This window comes from Eimeria tenella, genomic scaffold (genome assembly GCF_000499545.2).
Source record: "Eimeria tenella Houghton genomic scaffold, Eth_scaff183, whole genome shotgun sequence".
Classification (NCBI taxonomy): Eukaryota; Apicomplexa; class Conoidasida; order Eucoccidiorida; family Eimeriidae; genus Eimeria; species Eimeria tenella.
This window is the reverse complement of record NW_013541664.1, coordinates 1-10,957: the sequence shown is the minus strand read 5'-3', so window position 1 is coordinate 10,957 and position 10,957 is coordinate 1. Positions and strand designations below refer to the sequence as shown.

Here is a 10,957-nt window from a genome sequence, read left to right as displayed (position 1 = left end):
ACAGCAGCAGCAGCAGCAGCAAAAGCAGTCGGGGTGGCCCGCTCAGCAGCAACACCGGGCGCGGCCTAGGAAGACCCCTTCTTCTGCTGCAGCAGCACATCCCCCAGGGGCCCCCAGAGGGTTCCTGCTGCTGCTGCTGCTGCAGCTGCAGCTGGCTTTGAGAAGTTTGTGTCTGTAGCTGCTGTTCTTGCTTCTGGGTTTTCTTATTTTACCCCTTTAATTGCCATTTATTCATTCTTTTCCCAAAATAAAACTCAAATCCGCACAAAACCACAAAAATATAATACATTTCCAGGTGTCTTAGCTTCAAAAAGAGCTGGGGGCCCCCAGGGGGCCCTCAGGGTCCCCCTGGGGGCCCCTGGGGGGCCCCCGGGGCCCCCGTGGGGGCCCCCTGTGTTTGTGTAGTAACTAGGGGAACTTTTTCTCTATATTTCTGATTTTTTGTGCTGAGGGGAACAAAAAAGGTATTTAATTTAATTTAATTTAATTAATTTATAAATATATTCCCTTTTATCCGCAGCACACTCACGGGGGCCCCCAAAGACACCTGGGGGCCCCCCGGGCCTCTGGGGTGTCTCGACAGCTCGGGCAAACAGGTCCAGCGGGCCAGAGCGCTCTTCCTGGAGCTCTGGAATTTTAATTTTTCATTTTTTTGAATTAAAAAGAATTAATTTGAATAATTAATCTGTTTTACTCAAAAGGATTCGTTTTTCTCTCCCCCAAACTCCAGTTCCCATAGGGCCCCTCGCAGGGGCCCCCGGCGAGCCTCCAGGGGCCCCGCCAGCATATCCATGCAGCCCTGGTGCCCCCCAGGGGGCCTCCGTGGGGGCCCTCTAGGGGGGCCCCTAGGGGAATTCTGCAGGGGGTCTTTAGCGGTGCTTCTTTCGGGTTCTGCACAGGGGCCCCCTAGGGGCCCCCCGAGGGGGTCCCCAGGGGGGCCCCCTGATGGGGCCCCCGGGGGGCCCCCAGAGGCCCCTCAAGAAACGGGGCTTGCTCTGTTGGCCCTAAGACAGCCTTGCTGCCGGCAGCAGGTGCAGCAGCAGCAGCAAAAGAGGCTGCAGCAGCACCAGCAGCTGCTGCGGCCTCTACTGCGGCTGCTGCTGCTGATGTTGGGGTGTTTAGCTGAGCTGGGAGCAGCAGCAACTGTGATGCTGCAGCAGCAGCAGCCTCTTGCCTCTGCTGCAGCCGCAAATGTTTTAATTTATAATTCTTTTGCCTCTTCTCCAATCTTTAGTTTTCTTTCCCCAGCAGCAGCAACACAAAGGGCCTATCTGCAGCAGCAGCAGCAGCAGATGACGGGCTTCAGACTTCACGCCTCATTCATACAGCATCAACAGCAGCAGCAGCAGCAGCAGCAGCAGCAGATGTTTAGAGCCGGGGAGGACGACGGGTCTTATTATTTTGTGGGCCCCAAAGAGGAGGAAATGGAAACTCAAGAAGTCAAAAAGAGAGAAAGGGATTTCTCGTGGGGGACGCGCAAGGAGTAAGAGCTGTGCTGCTGCTGCTGCTGCTACTGCTACTGCTGCTGCTGCTGCTGTGCTGCTGCTGCTGCTGCTACTGCTACTGCTGCTGCTGCTGCTACTGCTGCTGCTGCTGCTACTGCTGCTGTTGTTAACCGTGATTCCGCCCGTTCGCTGCTGCTGCGCCAGCAGCAGCAGCAGCAGCCCCAACAGCAGCAGCACCCGTAGCACGAGCACGCCTAGCAGCTCGCCAGCAGCAGCAGCACGCCCCGCAGCAGCAGCAGCAGCAGCAGCAGCAGCAGGTGGGAGTGTGCGTCTCAGGGCGTACGCGCGGGTGCGGCTGCTGCGGGGCAGCGGGCAGCTGCAAATAAACGGAAGAGAAGGCGAAGAGTATCTGCAGCAAAATGACTTTTGGCTTTTGAACTGCAGGGCCCCCCTCATCGAGGCCAAGGCCCAGGACAAATACGACATTGTCGCCGAGGTCCTGCTGCTGCTGCTGCTGCTGCTGCTCTTTTGCTGCTGCTGCAGCCCTTTGTAGCGGTTTGGACGCTTGTTTGGCTGGTTGTGTCTTCTCCGCTGACTGCTGCCGCCTCAAACCTGCGCACATGACTGAAAAGAGGCGGCTGCTGCTGCTGCTGCTGCTCTTGCTGCTGCTGCTGCTGCTGCTGCGCTGCTCGCTTCAGGCGAAGGGGGGGGGCCTCGGGGGCCAGTCTGGCGCAATTATGCTGGCGGTGGCCCGCGAGCTGTGCAGACAGCAGCCGGCGGTGCGGCCGCTGCTGAAGCGCGCGGGTTTCTTAACAGTGGATGCTCGGAGAGTGGAAAGAAAGAAATATGGACTTAAAAAAGCAAGAAAAAGGCCACAATATAGCAAAAGATAATAATAAAATAGTAATAAATGCTTTATTTCAACTCGAATTCGTTCTGTCTCACGCGGCGTTCTTTCCGTGGCTGCACGCGCGATCGTTGATGTGTACGTACACCTCAACGACCTGCATTCAAAACGGCGAAAACGCCGGACTTTAAAAAGCGCGTGAGAAATGGGGAAATCCATTTAATTTATTTCTTTTTTTATCTTGCGAAAAGCTGCCAGGGAGCCGCTTGAGCCCCACTGTTGCTCGTTTCCTGCAGAGTCTGCAAAATGGAAAAGGCTCCAAAGAAAGCCGATCTGCGGCGAAGACGCGCCTGCGGACGCGAAGTTGGGTGGAAAGCCCGATATAATTGAAAATCCTGAATTAAAAATGAAATGGAAATAAAAATATAAAGATTATAGCGCAAAATATAAAAACTTTTAGTGTAGAGTCACAACTGAAGTTTCCAATCATCTGTGTGTCGGCTGCTGCGGACCACGGGGTGTATGCGCACCTCCAGTGAATGAAAAGGCTCACTTTGAGTTCCGCTTCGACCATTTCACTTTTTAAAGTTTTAAATATTAGACATTTTACATTTATGATTTATTAATTGTCAAAAGAGCAGCGCATGCAGCAACTCCACCCCGAAGGGCTCTTCAGTGGCCGCGCCGGTCCGGAGCCCCAGCGGCGCCTCCGTTCAACTTCTCGCGGAAGCTCAAGTTTGGAGGTTTCCTGCGGAAAAAGGGTAAATTTGAATTAAATGAAAATAAAAAAGTATTTTATTTTAAATTTATCACAACTTTGCATAAAAGAGCCTTCTGTTTGCCGCATTCCCCGAGTTTCCCGGGGCGAGTCCATTCAGTTCAGTTCCGTTCAAGTTCGCCGGCAATCTGGTCTCCGCTTGTTTTTTGAATCATTAAAACCCTTTTTAATTCTTTTAATCCATTTTATTCTTCTTTTAAAAGCCAAATTCAACTCTTTTGCTTCGAGACAGAATGGAAGCCCCAAAGGGGCTTTCTGAAAACTTGCAAACGCGGGAGCCCCGGGAGCCAGGTGTATATACACTCCACGCAGACGCCACACTCCTTCTGGACGAGATTCGACAAGGGACTTGCAAGGACAGCATTATCCATCTTCTCGTCGATCCAGAGACTTGTCCGTCACGGCTCTCAACCGAGGGTTTAGGGTTTAGGGTTTGGCGACCAGGAAGGGCTGCTGGAGAACCAGCTGTAGTCCCCAGCTCCCGCTGCAGCTCCCGCTGCAGCTCCTGCTGCAGCTCTTGCTGCTGCTGCAGGCGCTGCAGCAGCAGCAGCAGCTGCTGCTGCAGCAGGCTTGAGGTCTTGTTTGCTGCCTTCAGGCCAGATTTCGGTGAAGGGGACTTTGCCGTTTGACGGCAGCAGCAGAAAAGAGCGGCTCAATTGGATTAGCAGCTGCGCGAAAAAAGAAGGTCCTTCTCTTTTTGTTTTTCGCACTGACATGCGCTCCAACTCTCCGGAGTGGTGGGCCTTTTGATTCAACACCAGCTCCGTCTTTGCAGAAATAAAAGTTCTGATGCTTCTCCGCTTCTTTCCTTCTTGCGTCCTCTGCGAGCTGCTGCTGCTGCCGTTCGCTGGATGTCTGTACACCTGAAAAAGGCCGCATGCAGCGCATTTGCTGCTGTGGGGGAAAAGCTGCAAAGGCATGCAGTGTTTCTTTGCTGCAGCAAGGGCCTCCTGCAGCAGACTTGCTGCTTTCTGCAGCTAGCTGCTGCTGCTGACTGCCGCTGCTGCTGCTGCTGCTGCTGCTACTGCTGTGTCTGCAGGGCGCTGCTGGTGTGGGCCCCCAAGAGCTCCATTTCTGTGGCCGAAAGGGCCTTTTACTTCACAGCTTTGTCTTGGCTTTCGAGCTCCTTCGTGGACACGAACCTCCCCCGCGAGTTCTACGTCACTGAGGAAGCTGAGATGCCGGTGTTCAAGTGGACCTGAGGGTTTAGGGTTTAGGGTTTAGGGTTTAGGGTTTGCGATGAGCGGGCCCGCGTTTCGCGCTGAAATACACATTTATATTCAGTTAAAGAGTGACAAAAGAAGAAAAGCGAAGAAAAAAGTTTCCCAGTTCGCATTTGAACGGGAAAGCTGGGGGCGGCGGTCTGGGGTGTACGTACACCTCAGCTGCGGCGCAGCGAGCAGCGCGCCCGCTTTTTCGGTTTCCGTTTGCGGGAACGCGTTTCGAAATGTCTCCAACATCATTATTATTCATTTTTTTTGTGAATTATGGATATTTGTTGTTTCGTTTCTTTCCCGTTGCTGCTGGCGGCCGGCGGGCGGCGGCCGCCGCGGCCCCGGGCGTCCGGCGGTCGTTTTTGCTGCGATTTGCGCAACAACCGCCGAAAGAAACTGCTGCGCAGCAACTAAACAATAAAATTAATGAAATTGAGGAAACAGAGCCGACAGAGGGGCCCGGAGAGCCCTGGATCGACCCGCTTCCCCCCGCCTACGAGTACCCCGCTGAGGACTACCTGGTGGTGCCGAACAGCCGCAGATACTGCGAAGGCAGCAGCATTTTGAAGGCCACTTCTGCAGCAAGCGTAGGCGGGCGTTTTTGCGCAAATGAAACCCTTTTGGGGCCCCCGGGGCCCCGAAAAAGCGCTCATGAACCCCCGAGTTCAGCTGGAGATCCGGGACGAAGCAGCAGCAAAAAAAACCTGCTCAAAAGACCCCAAATGCACTTTCTTCTCCTCGGGGCCCCCCCGCGAGCTGCGGCCGCCCTGGCCCGCCACCTTCGCCCACGGGCTGCTGCCCGGGACGGGGGCCAAGTGGTGAGTCTGTTTTGAACTGCTGCTGCTGCTGCTGCTGCGGCCCGAAGTTTGCTGCTGCTGCAGGCTCTGTGCAGGTGACCAGTGGTCACGCGGCAGCAAGGCGTGGGGCTGGACCACCCAGGTGAAGGGGGAGGCGCTGCGGGGTTTGCCGAATTCAACATTTTTGTTTTCAAGTTTTTGCAAATTAATTCTTTTCAACTTCCTCTTCAGTGCTCAGCAGCTTCTTCGATCTTCTCCTGAACACAGGGACTGTAAGAAACAAAAAGAACGAAATTTTAGCAACTTGAAATTTCGAAAAGTTCAAAACTTGAAAACTTGAATTGAAATCCCACCAGGCCGGCTGCCACGGCGAAGACCTCTTGCGGGAACTCCCTCGAATTACTTCAACTGCTGCAATTCAAAAAGCCCTCGAGAAGTAAAAACTTAAATTCAAAAGCAAAATTGAAACAAAAGAAGCAAAGTCGACAACAGCTGCAACCAGGACCCCGCCTGTTTGCTGCTGCGCATTGTGAGTTGGCAGCAAAGTTATCTATTTATTTATTTATTTGTTACTTGTCATTTGTTATTTATTTATTTATTTGTTTGTTTATTTGTTTGTTTGTTTGTTTGTTTAAACTGCTTCGGTCTTTTGGTTTCTTATTTCACTTCGTGCTCTTGAGCCTTTCATTTGAACAAGTTGAATCGCTCATTTATTTGCTCCTTTTGGTGCATTTAATGATTCTTTCCCATTTATTTTATTTTATCTGTTTTTTTGTTTTATTTTATTTTATTTTCCATTTCGAAGTTCTTTCATCTGCTGCTCGCCGCAGAACTTCGCAGCCGAAGAAGATCCCCCAAACCGCGTGCGGCAGCCGAAGGCTCTCTTGTGCGCAGGTCAGTTCATCTCTTTAATTCTTTTTATTTATTCACTCACTTATTATTTATTTATTTATTTATTTATTTATTTATTTATTTATTTATTTTCCTCTTAGTCGCCTCTTTTTCCGTTTCGCTGCACTCCACCATCCCTGGGAAAAATTCAGATTCAACTTGAACTTGAATTGCCTGTGCAGACAAATGCCATCGTGCATGCAAATTGCATCAATGTTAATCATTTTTTCTTCTTTTTTCCATTAAAATCATTCTTTTTCATTCTTCTTTTGTTTTTTTCACATTTTAAGCATTTATTTTCCATTATTCTTCCTTTCTTTCGCGTTTAAAGCATTTATTTTGCGTCATTTTCTGCTTTTCGCCTTTCAGGCAACCCGACGGACTGGGCGAGAGAAGAAGGCGTGGCGACTTTTCTGCGGAAGGGTTTGGCTGCCGTGGGTGTTGGGAGTTTGGAAATAAAAGTTGAATTTGAAACGAAAATGAGATCTTTTTCAGGAAATAAGTGGAGAAAAGGTGGTTTTTTTCGAACAAGAAGCTGCTGTTTGCCTGCGGGACTTTGATTTCGGTCTTCGCCGAATTTTCAGGTTCAAATAAATCCAAAAATTCGAAAAAAACGAAAAGAAAAAAAAGGAAATGGATCTGTCACCCAAGACGACCTTTTCGACTCCGTCCCGAGGGGCACTCTCGTGGTGGCGGAGTTGAAAGAGTTGAACTAATTTATTTGTTCAAAATAATAATTCAAAATAATAATTAAAATATTTAAATTTAATCTTTTAATATTATTAAATTCAATAATTCACGAAGAAGCCGCTGGACAGACAGGATCCACCAACTCTTCGGAGTCAAGAAAAATAAAAGTGGAATTAAATCATTTCAAAGTATTTCAAAGTTCTCAAAAGGCCAAAGACAATAAAAAAGGAAATTCAAATTGGCAGCTGCAAAGAGAATCTCTAAACCCCCGCTAGGGTTTAATTGGAGGCTACAAGGAAGCCTTTCTGGCCCTGCGGCTGGAAAAGCCCCCGCTGGAATTTAGGGTTTAGGGTTTAGTGTTTAGGGTTTAGGGTTTAGTTGTAGGTAGTCAACAGCGCTGCTGGGTTATATGATTTGGCTTTAAAAGCCACTTTGTCAGCTTTTATAGGTTACTAGTGTTGTACTGAATTGCATTTTATGAATTATCGGCATTTACTTTGAACTTACTGGCAGGGGCGTTTCCACTGAAGTCCAGCGAATTTAGACAGGGACAGGACATGAAAATTGTTGAATAATTGAATTATAAAAGATTTAATTTCCTTCTTTTCAGTTTTATAAAAACAAGAAAGCTGGAGGGAAAAGCGTAAAAGGAGAAACTGGAGTAACTCTGGTGTATTCAATAACTGAGTTGGCTCGAGCGGCAGCAGACTGGCATTTTGGGGCTTTTTTGCGATGATCCAGCGGACTGAATGCGAAAATTTGCAAATAAAAAGAATAAGAGGCTTAAAATGCAATTAAATGCAAAATAAATGAATCAAAAGCATGCACTTTGTGAATTGAATTGCAAATTCTGGCTTGACTCGCGGCCTGCGGTCTTGTGCAACTTTGCCAGCGAGGCAGCGGTCTGCTGCTGCTGCTGCTGCGATCAGCCAGGTAAAGGGAATTCACGCGTGGAAATTCGTTCAAATTTGAACTGGTGAGATCTTTTGTTGTTAAGAATTCAATTTAATTCAATTCAATTCAATTCAATTTGCACTTGAAAAGAGGCAGCAGAAGGGGCGCGCGGCCTTCAGCATCGACACCACCCCTCCACGATCGCAAGCCCCCGAAAGCGGCTCTTATTTTGCAATTTTCGCTTCTTTTATTTGTTCATTTCGATTATTTATTTGTTTATTTCATTTCGCGAACTGAGGCCGTCATGTGTCTGCAATTGAAGCAGCTTTCCACCCGCAGCAGCTCGTGGCTCTTGACCCGAGGCTTCCTGGCCGCTAGCGGTGGCCGGACAAGCCAGCAGCGGCTAAAGAGGAGAGTTAAATGGATCTTTTGAGTTTGAAATTAAAAAAAAAGAATAAAGGCATTTATTGGCAAACAAGATCGCAGAAATTGCTGCTGAGTTACCCCAGCTTTCTGCTCGCCAGCGCTCCAGTTATACCACTCTGCTGAGATTTTCGCCGGATTTCTTCGCCTTGAGGAGCTTTTTCTTTCCATTTATATTCCGATCTTTCAGTTTTTGTTCTTTGTTTTCGTTTTGGAGCTCCAGTTCGCATTTTCTTTCCGCGTTTCTGGAACAGCTCCACTGGTCCGTCGCCGCTGGGCGACAGCGGCGTCCGTGCCCGCCGCCTCTCAGCTCTTTGCTGCTCTTAAAATGAATTTCCTTCTTTTCTTTTAAGCTCTTGGAGCCTCCCGGGACCTCCAAGAAGCCTCATTGACCCTCTGCTGCCAGCTGGCAGCAGCAGCAGCAGCGGCAGCAGCAGCAGCGCCGGCAGCAGCAGCTGCAGTAGCAATAGCAGCGCGAGTTGAATTTTCGTTGTGTTCCACTCAGGTGTAAATACACCCCAAGAGAACGCTCTCGTATCCGCAGCTTCAACATGGCGGGCATTTTTTCTTCAGGAACTGCCAACACTGGCGGGAATCATGACGCTGCAGCAGCAGCAGCAGCAGCAGCAGCTGCTGCTGCTGCTGCTCCAGCTGAGGCCGCAAATGGAGCCACAAGACCTCACGCAGCTTCTCACATTGGCCGCCACGTAAAGCCCGAAGTCTGGGGCCCCCCCTGGGCCCCTTCCCTTGACTCGGAGGGGCCCCGGGGCCCTGGGGAGGCTGCTGCTGGCAGCAGCAGCAGCAGCAGCCGGAGGCCGAGCTGCAGCAGCAGCAGCAGCAGGAACAGCAGTGCTGCTGCGGTGAGGGGCCCCCCGAAGCGAGCTAGGGGCCCCTCTGCTGCAGAACCTCCTTCAGCTTTTGCTGCTGCTCTTCAGAGGGGCCCCCAAAACCCAAAAAGAAATAAAGCCAAAAGGAAACCCCTGAGGCCCTCCGTGCTGCTGCGGCTGTCCCCTCACCCCCTGCCCCTCTTCCAGCCAGACTCCCCGCAGCAGCAGCAGCAGCAGCAGCAACAGCAGCTGGGATCCCCGCAGCAGCTGGGGGCCCCCCCTTCCTTCCGGGGGCTTCCTTCCAGGGGCCCTCAGGACTTTGGGGGACAGGCAGCGGGCAGGGAGGCGCAGCAGCAGCTGCTGCAGCTGCGGCTGCAGCAGCAGCAGCTGCGGCAGCAGCAGCTGCAGCAGCAGCAGCGCCAGCTGCAACACGAAGTCCACAGTCAGTATGGGCGGATGCTGCGCTGGCAGCTACAGCAGCACCAGCAGCAAGGGGAGATACTGCAGCAGCTGCTGCAGCAGCACGAAGAGGAGTACGAGGAGCACCAGCGGCAGGTGCAGCAGCACCAGCTGCAGCAGCAGCAGCACGCCCAGCAGCAGCAGCAACAGGAAAGCGGCGGTCACTCCAGCAGCAGCTCCTCAGCTGTCGCTGCGAGGCGGCTTTCCGAGGACCGCAGCAGCTTTTCTCGCAGCAGCAGCAGCGTGAGCAGCAGCAGCGTGAGCAGCAGCATCAGCAACAGCGTCAGCAGCAGCAGCAGCATCATCATGAACCACAGCAGCAGCAGCAGCAGCAGCGGGGTAGAGACAGAGAGCTCCTTTGACCCCCCTTCTCATATATCCAGCAGCAGGGCCTCTGTTGCTTCTGAGGGCGAGGGGGGGGCCCCCTTGGCTGCTGCAGCAGAGGAGGGCGCAGCGGCTTCCGGAGCAGCAGCAGCAGCAGCAGCAGCAGCAGCAGCAGCCGCAGCGCTGCTGCCCGTGCCTGCTGCTGCGCAGCAGCTGATATCGGCTTTAGCCTACGGGCTCACAGGGCGGGAGGGGGAGCAGCAGGAGGCTTCCTTGGGCGCTGCTGCTTCCGCTTCAGCAGCAGCAGCAGCGGGCGCCGCAGCAGCAGCAGGCGCAGCAGCAGCAGCAGCAGTAGAAGGCCCGCGCCTCGCAGAGGGGGTCTTCGCGTGGCTGCCCACGGGGTGTCTGCACACCATATTTAACTATTTGCTGCCGGAGGAGATTCTGCGGGTTTCGGGTGTATGTACAGCTTGGCGAGCAGCAGTTTTCGACTGCTGCGGGGCCTTTTGCTGCGTCACTTCTGTGACTTTGGGGGGCCCCTGGCTGCTGCTGCAGCGGCTGCAGCGGCAGCGCGTGCTGCTGCAGCTGCAGCGGCTGCAGCAGCTGGAGGTGCCCGCGGCGAGCTTCTGCTGCAGCAGCAGCAGCAGCAGCAGGAGCCCGCTGACGCTGAAGGAAGTTGCTGCAGTGGTGGCGCGGAACTGCAGCAGCCTGCAGCAGCTGCTGCTGCGGTCCCCCGAGTCCCCGCTGCAGGACTTTTCGCCACTGAGTCCTCCCTTTTCTTTGAAACCTCTTTTATTTCCTTTTTTGAAAAAACTTTTCATTTCCGGATCTCAAACTCCGCAGTGGCTGCACCTCTTGGCCAACGCCAAGTGCCCCAGCGTGCGCCGCATGCAAGTGGCTTACTTCCCGCTGCACGCGCGCCACTGGTCCTGGAACGTACAGAAACCCTAAACCCTAAACCCTAAACCCTAAACCCTAAACCCTAAGCCCTAGGCCCTGCGCCCTGCCCGGGACGCCGCGGGGCCGCTGGAAGCAGCGTTGGGAGCGCAGCCAGATTCGGATCCATCTGCTCAACGCGGAGCTTCACATGCTTCTGTTTTGCTCTGCTGCTGCTGCTGCTGCTGCTGCTGCTGCTGCTGCAGGTGCTGCCCGACTACACAGCGCTGGGGCTGCGGGGGCTGCTGCGGCTGCTGAACGAAATGCCGGCCTTAGAGAGACTCACTTTGGGGCTGCAGGTGCGGCCAGACTCAGCAGCAGCAGCAGCAGCAGCAGCAGATGCAGATGCGTTCCACCAAGCCCGAATCGCCTCCAGCAGCAGCAGCAGCAGCAGTAGCAGCAGCAGCAGCAGCAGCAGCAGCAGCAGCAGCA

At 52.7% G+C, this 10,957-nt stretch overlaps 4 protein-coding genes across 4 annotated transcripts; all 4 read left to right on the top strand.

Annotated features, from left to right (window-relative positions):
* Positions 1-791: 791 nt before the first annotated feature.
* On the top strand, positions 792-2,338 carry ETH_00029845 (ribosomal protein S9, putative; the record flags this gene model as incomplete). The annotated part of the gene is made up of 3 exons (XM_013373943.1): positions 792-1,483; positions 1,782-1,941; positions 2,144-2,338. 3 exons carry the CDS (start codon positions 792-794, stop codon positions 2,336-2,338), a joined length of 1,047 nt encoding a protein of 348 aa, XP_013229397.1.
* A 965-nt stretch (positions 2,339-3,303) lies between these two features.
* On the top strand, positions 3,304-4,272 carry ETH_00029840 (uncharacterized protein; the record flags this gene model as incomplete). The annotated part of the gene is made up of 3 exons (XM_013373942.1): positions 3,304-3,463; positions 3,666-3,807; positions 4,110-4,272. The coding sequence occupies 3 exons, from the start codon at positions 3,304-3,306 to the stop codon at positions 4,270-4,272; spliced, it is 465 nt and encodes a 154-aa protein (XP_013229396.1).
* A 245-nt stretch (positions 4,273-4,517) lies between these two features.
* Positions 4,518-6,688, top strand: ETH_00029835 (uncharacterized protein; the record flags this gene model as incomplete). The annotated part of the gene is made up of 4 exons (XM_013373941.1): positions 4,518-4,871; positions 5,912-5,975; positions 6,342-6,406; positions 6,557-6,688. The coding sequence occupies 4 exons, from the start codon at positions 4,518-4,520 to the stop codon at positions 6,686-6,688; spliced, it is 615 nt and encodes a 204-aa protein (XP_013229395.1).
* A 1,842-nt stretch (positions 6,689-8,530) lies between these two features.
* ETH_00029830 (F-box domain-containing protein, putative) lies at positions 8,531-10,942 on the top strand (the record flags this gene model as incomplete). The annotated part of the gene is made up of 2 exons (XM_013373940.1): positions 8,531-10,525; positions 10,732-10,942. Coding segments are annotated over 2 exons (2,206 nt in total), but the record flags the coding sequence as incomplete, so codon positions are not given.
* Positions 10,943-10,957: the final 15 nt, after the last annotated feature.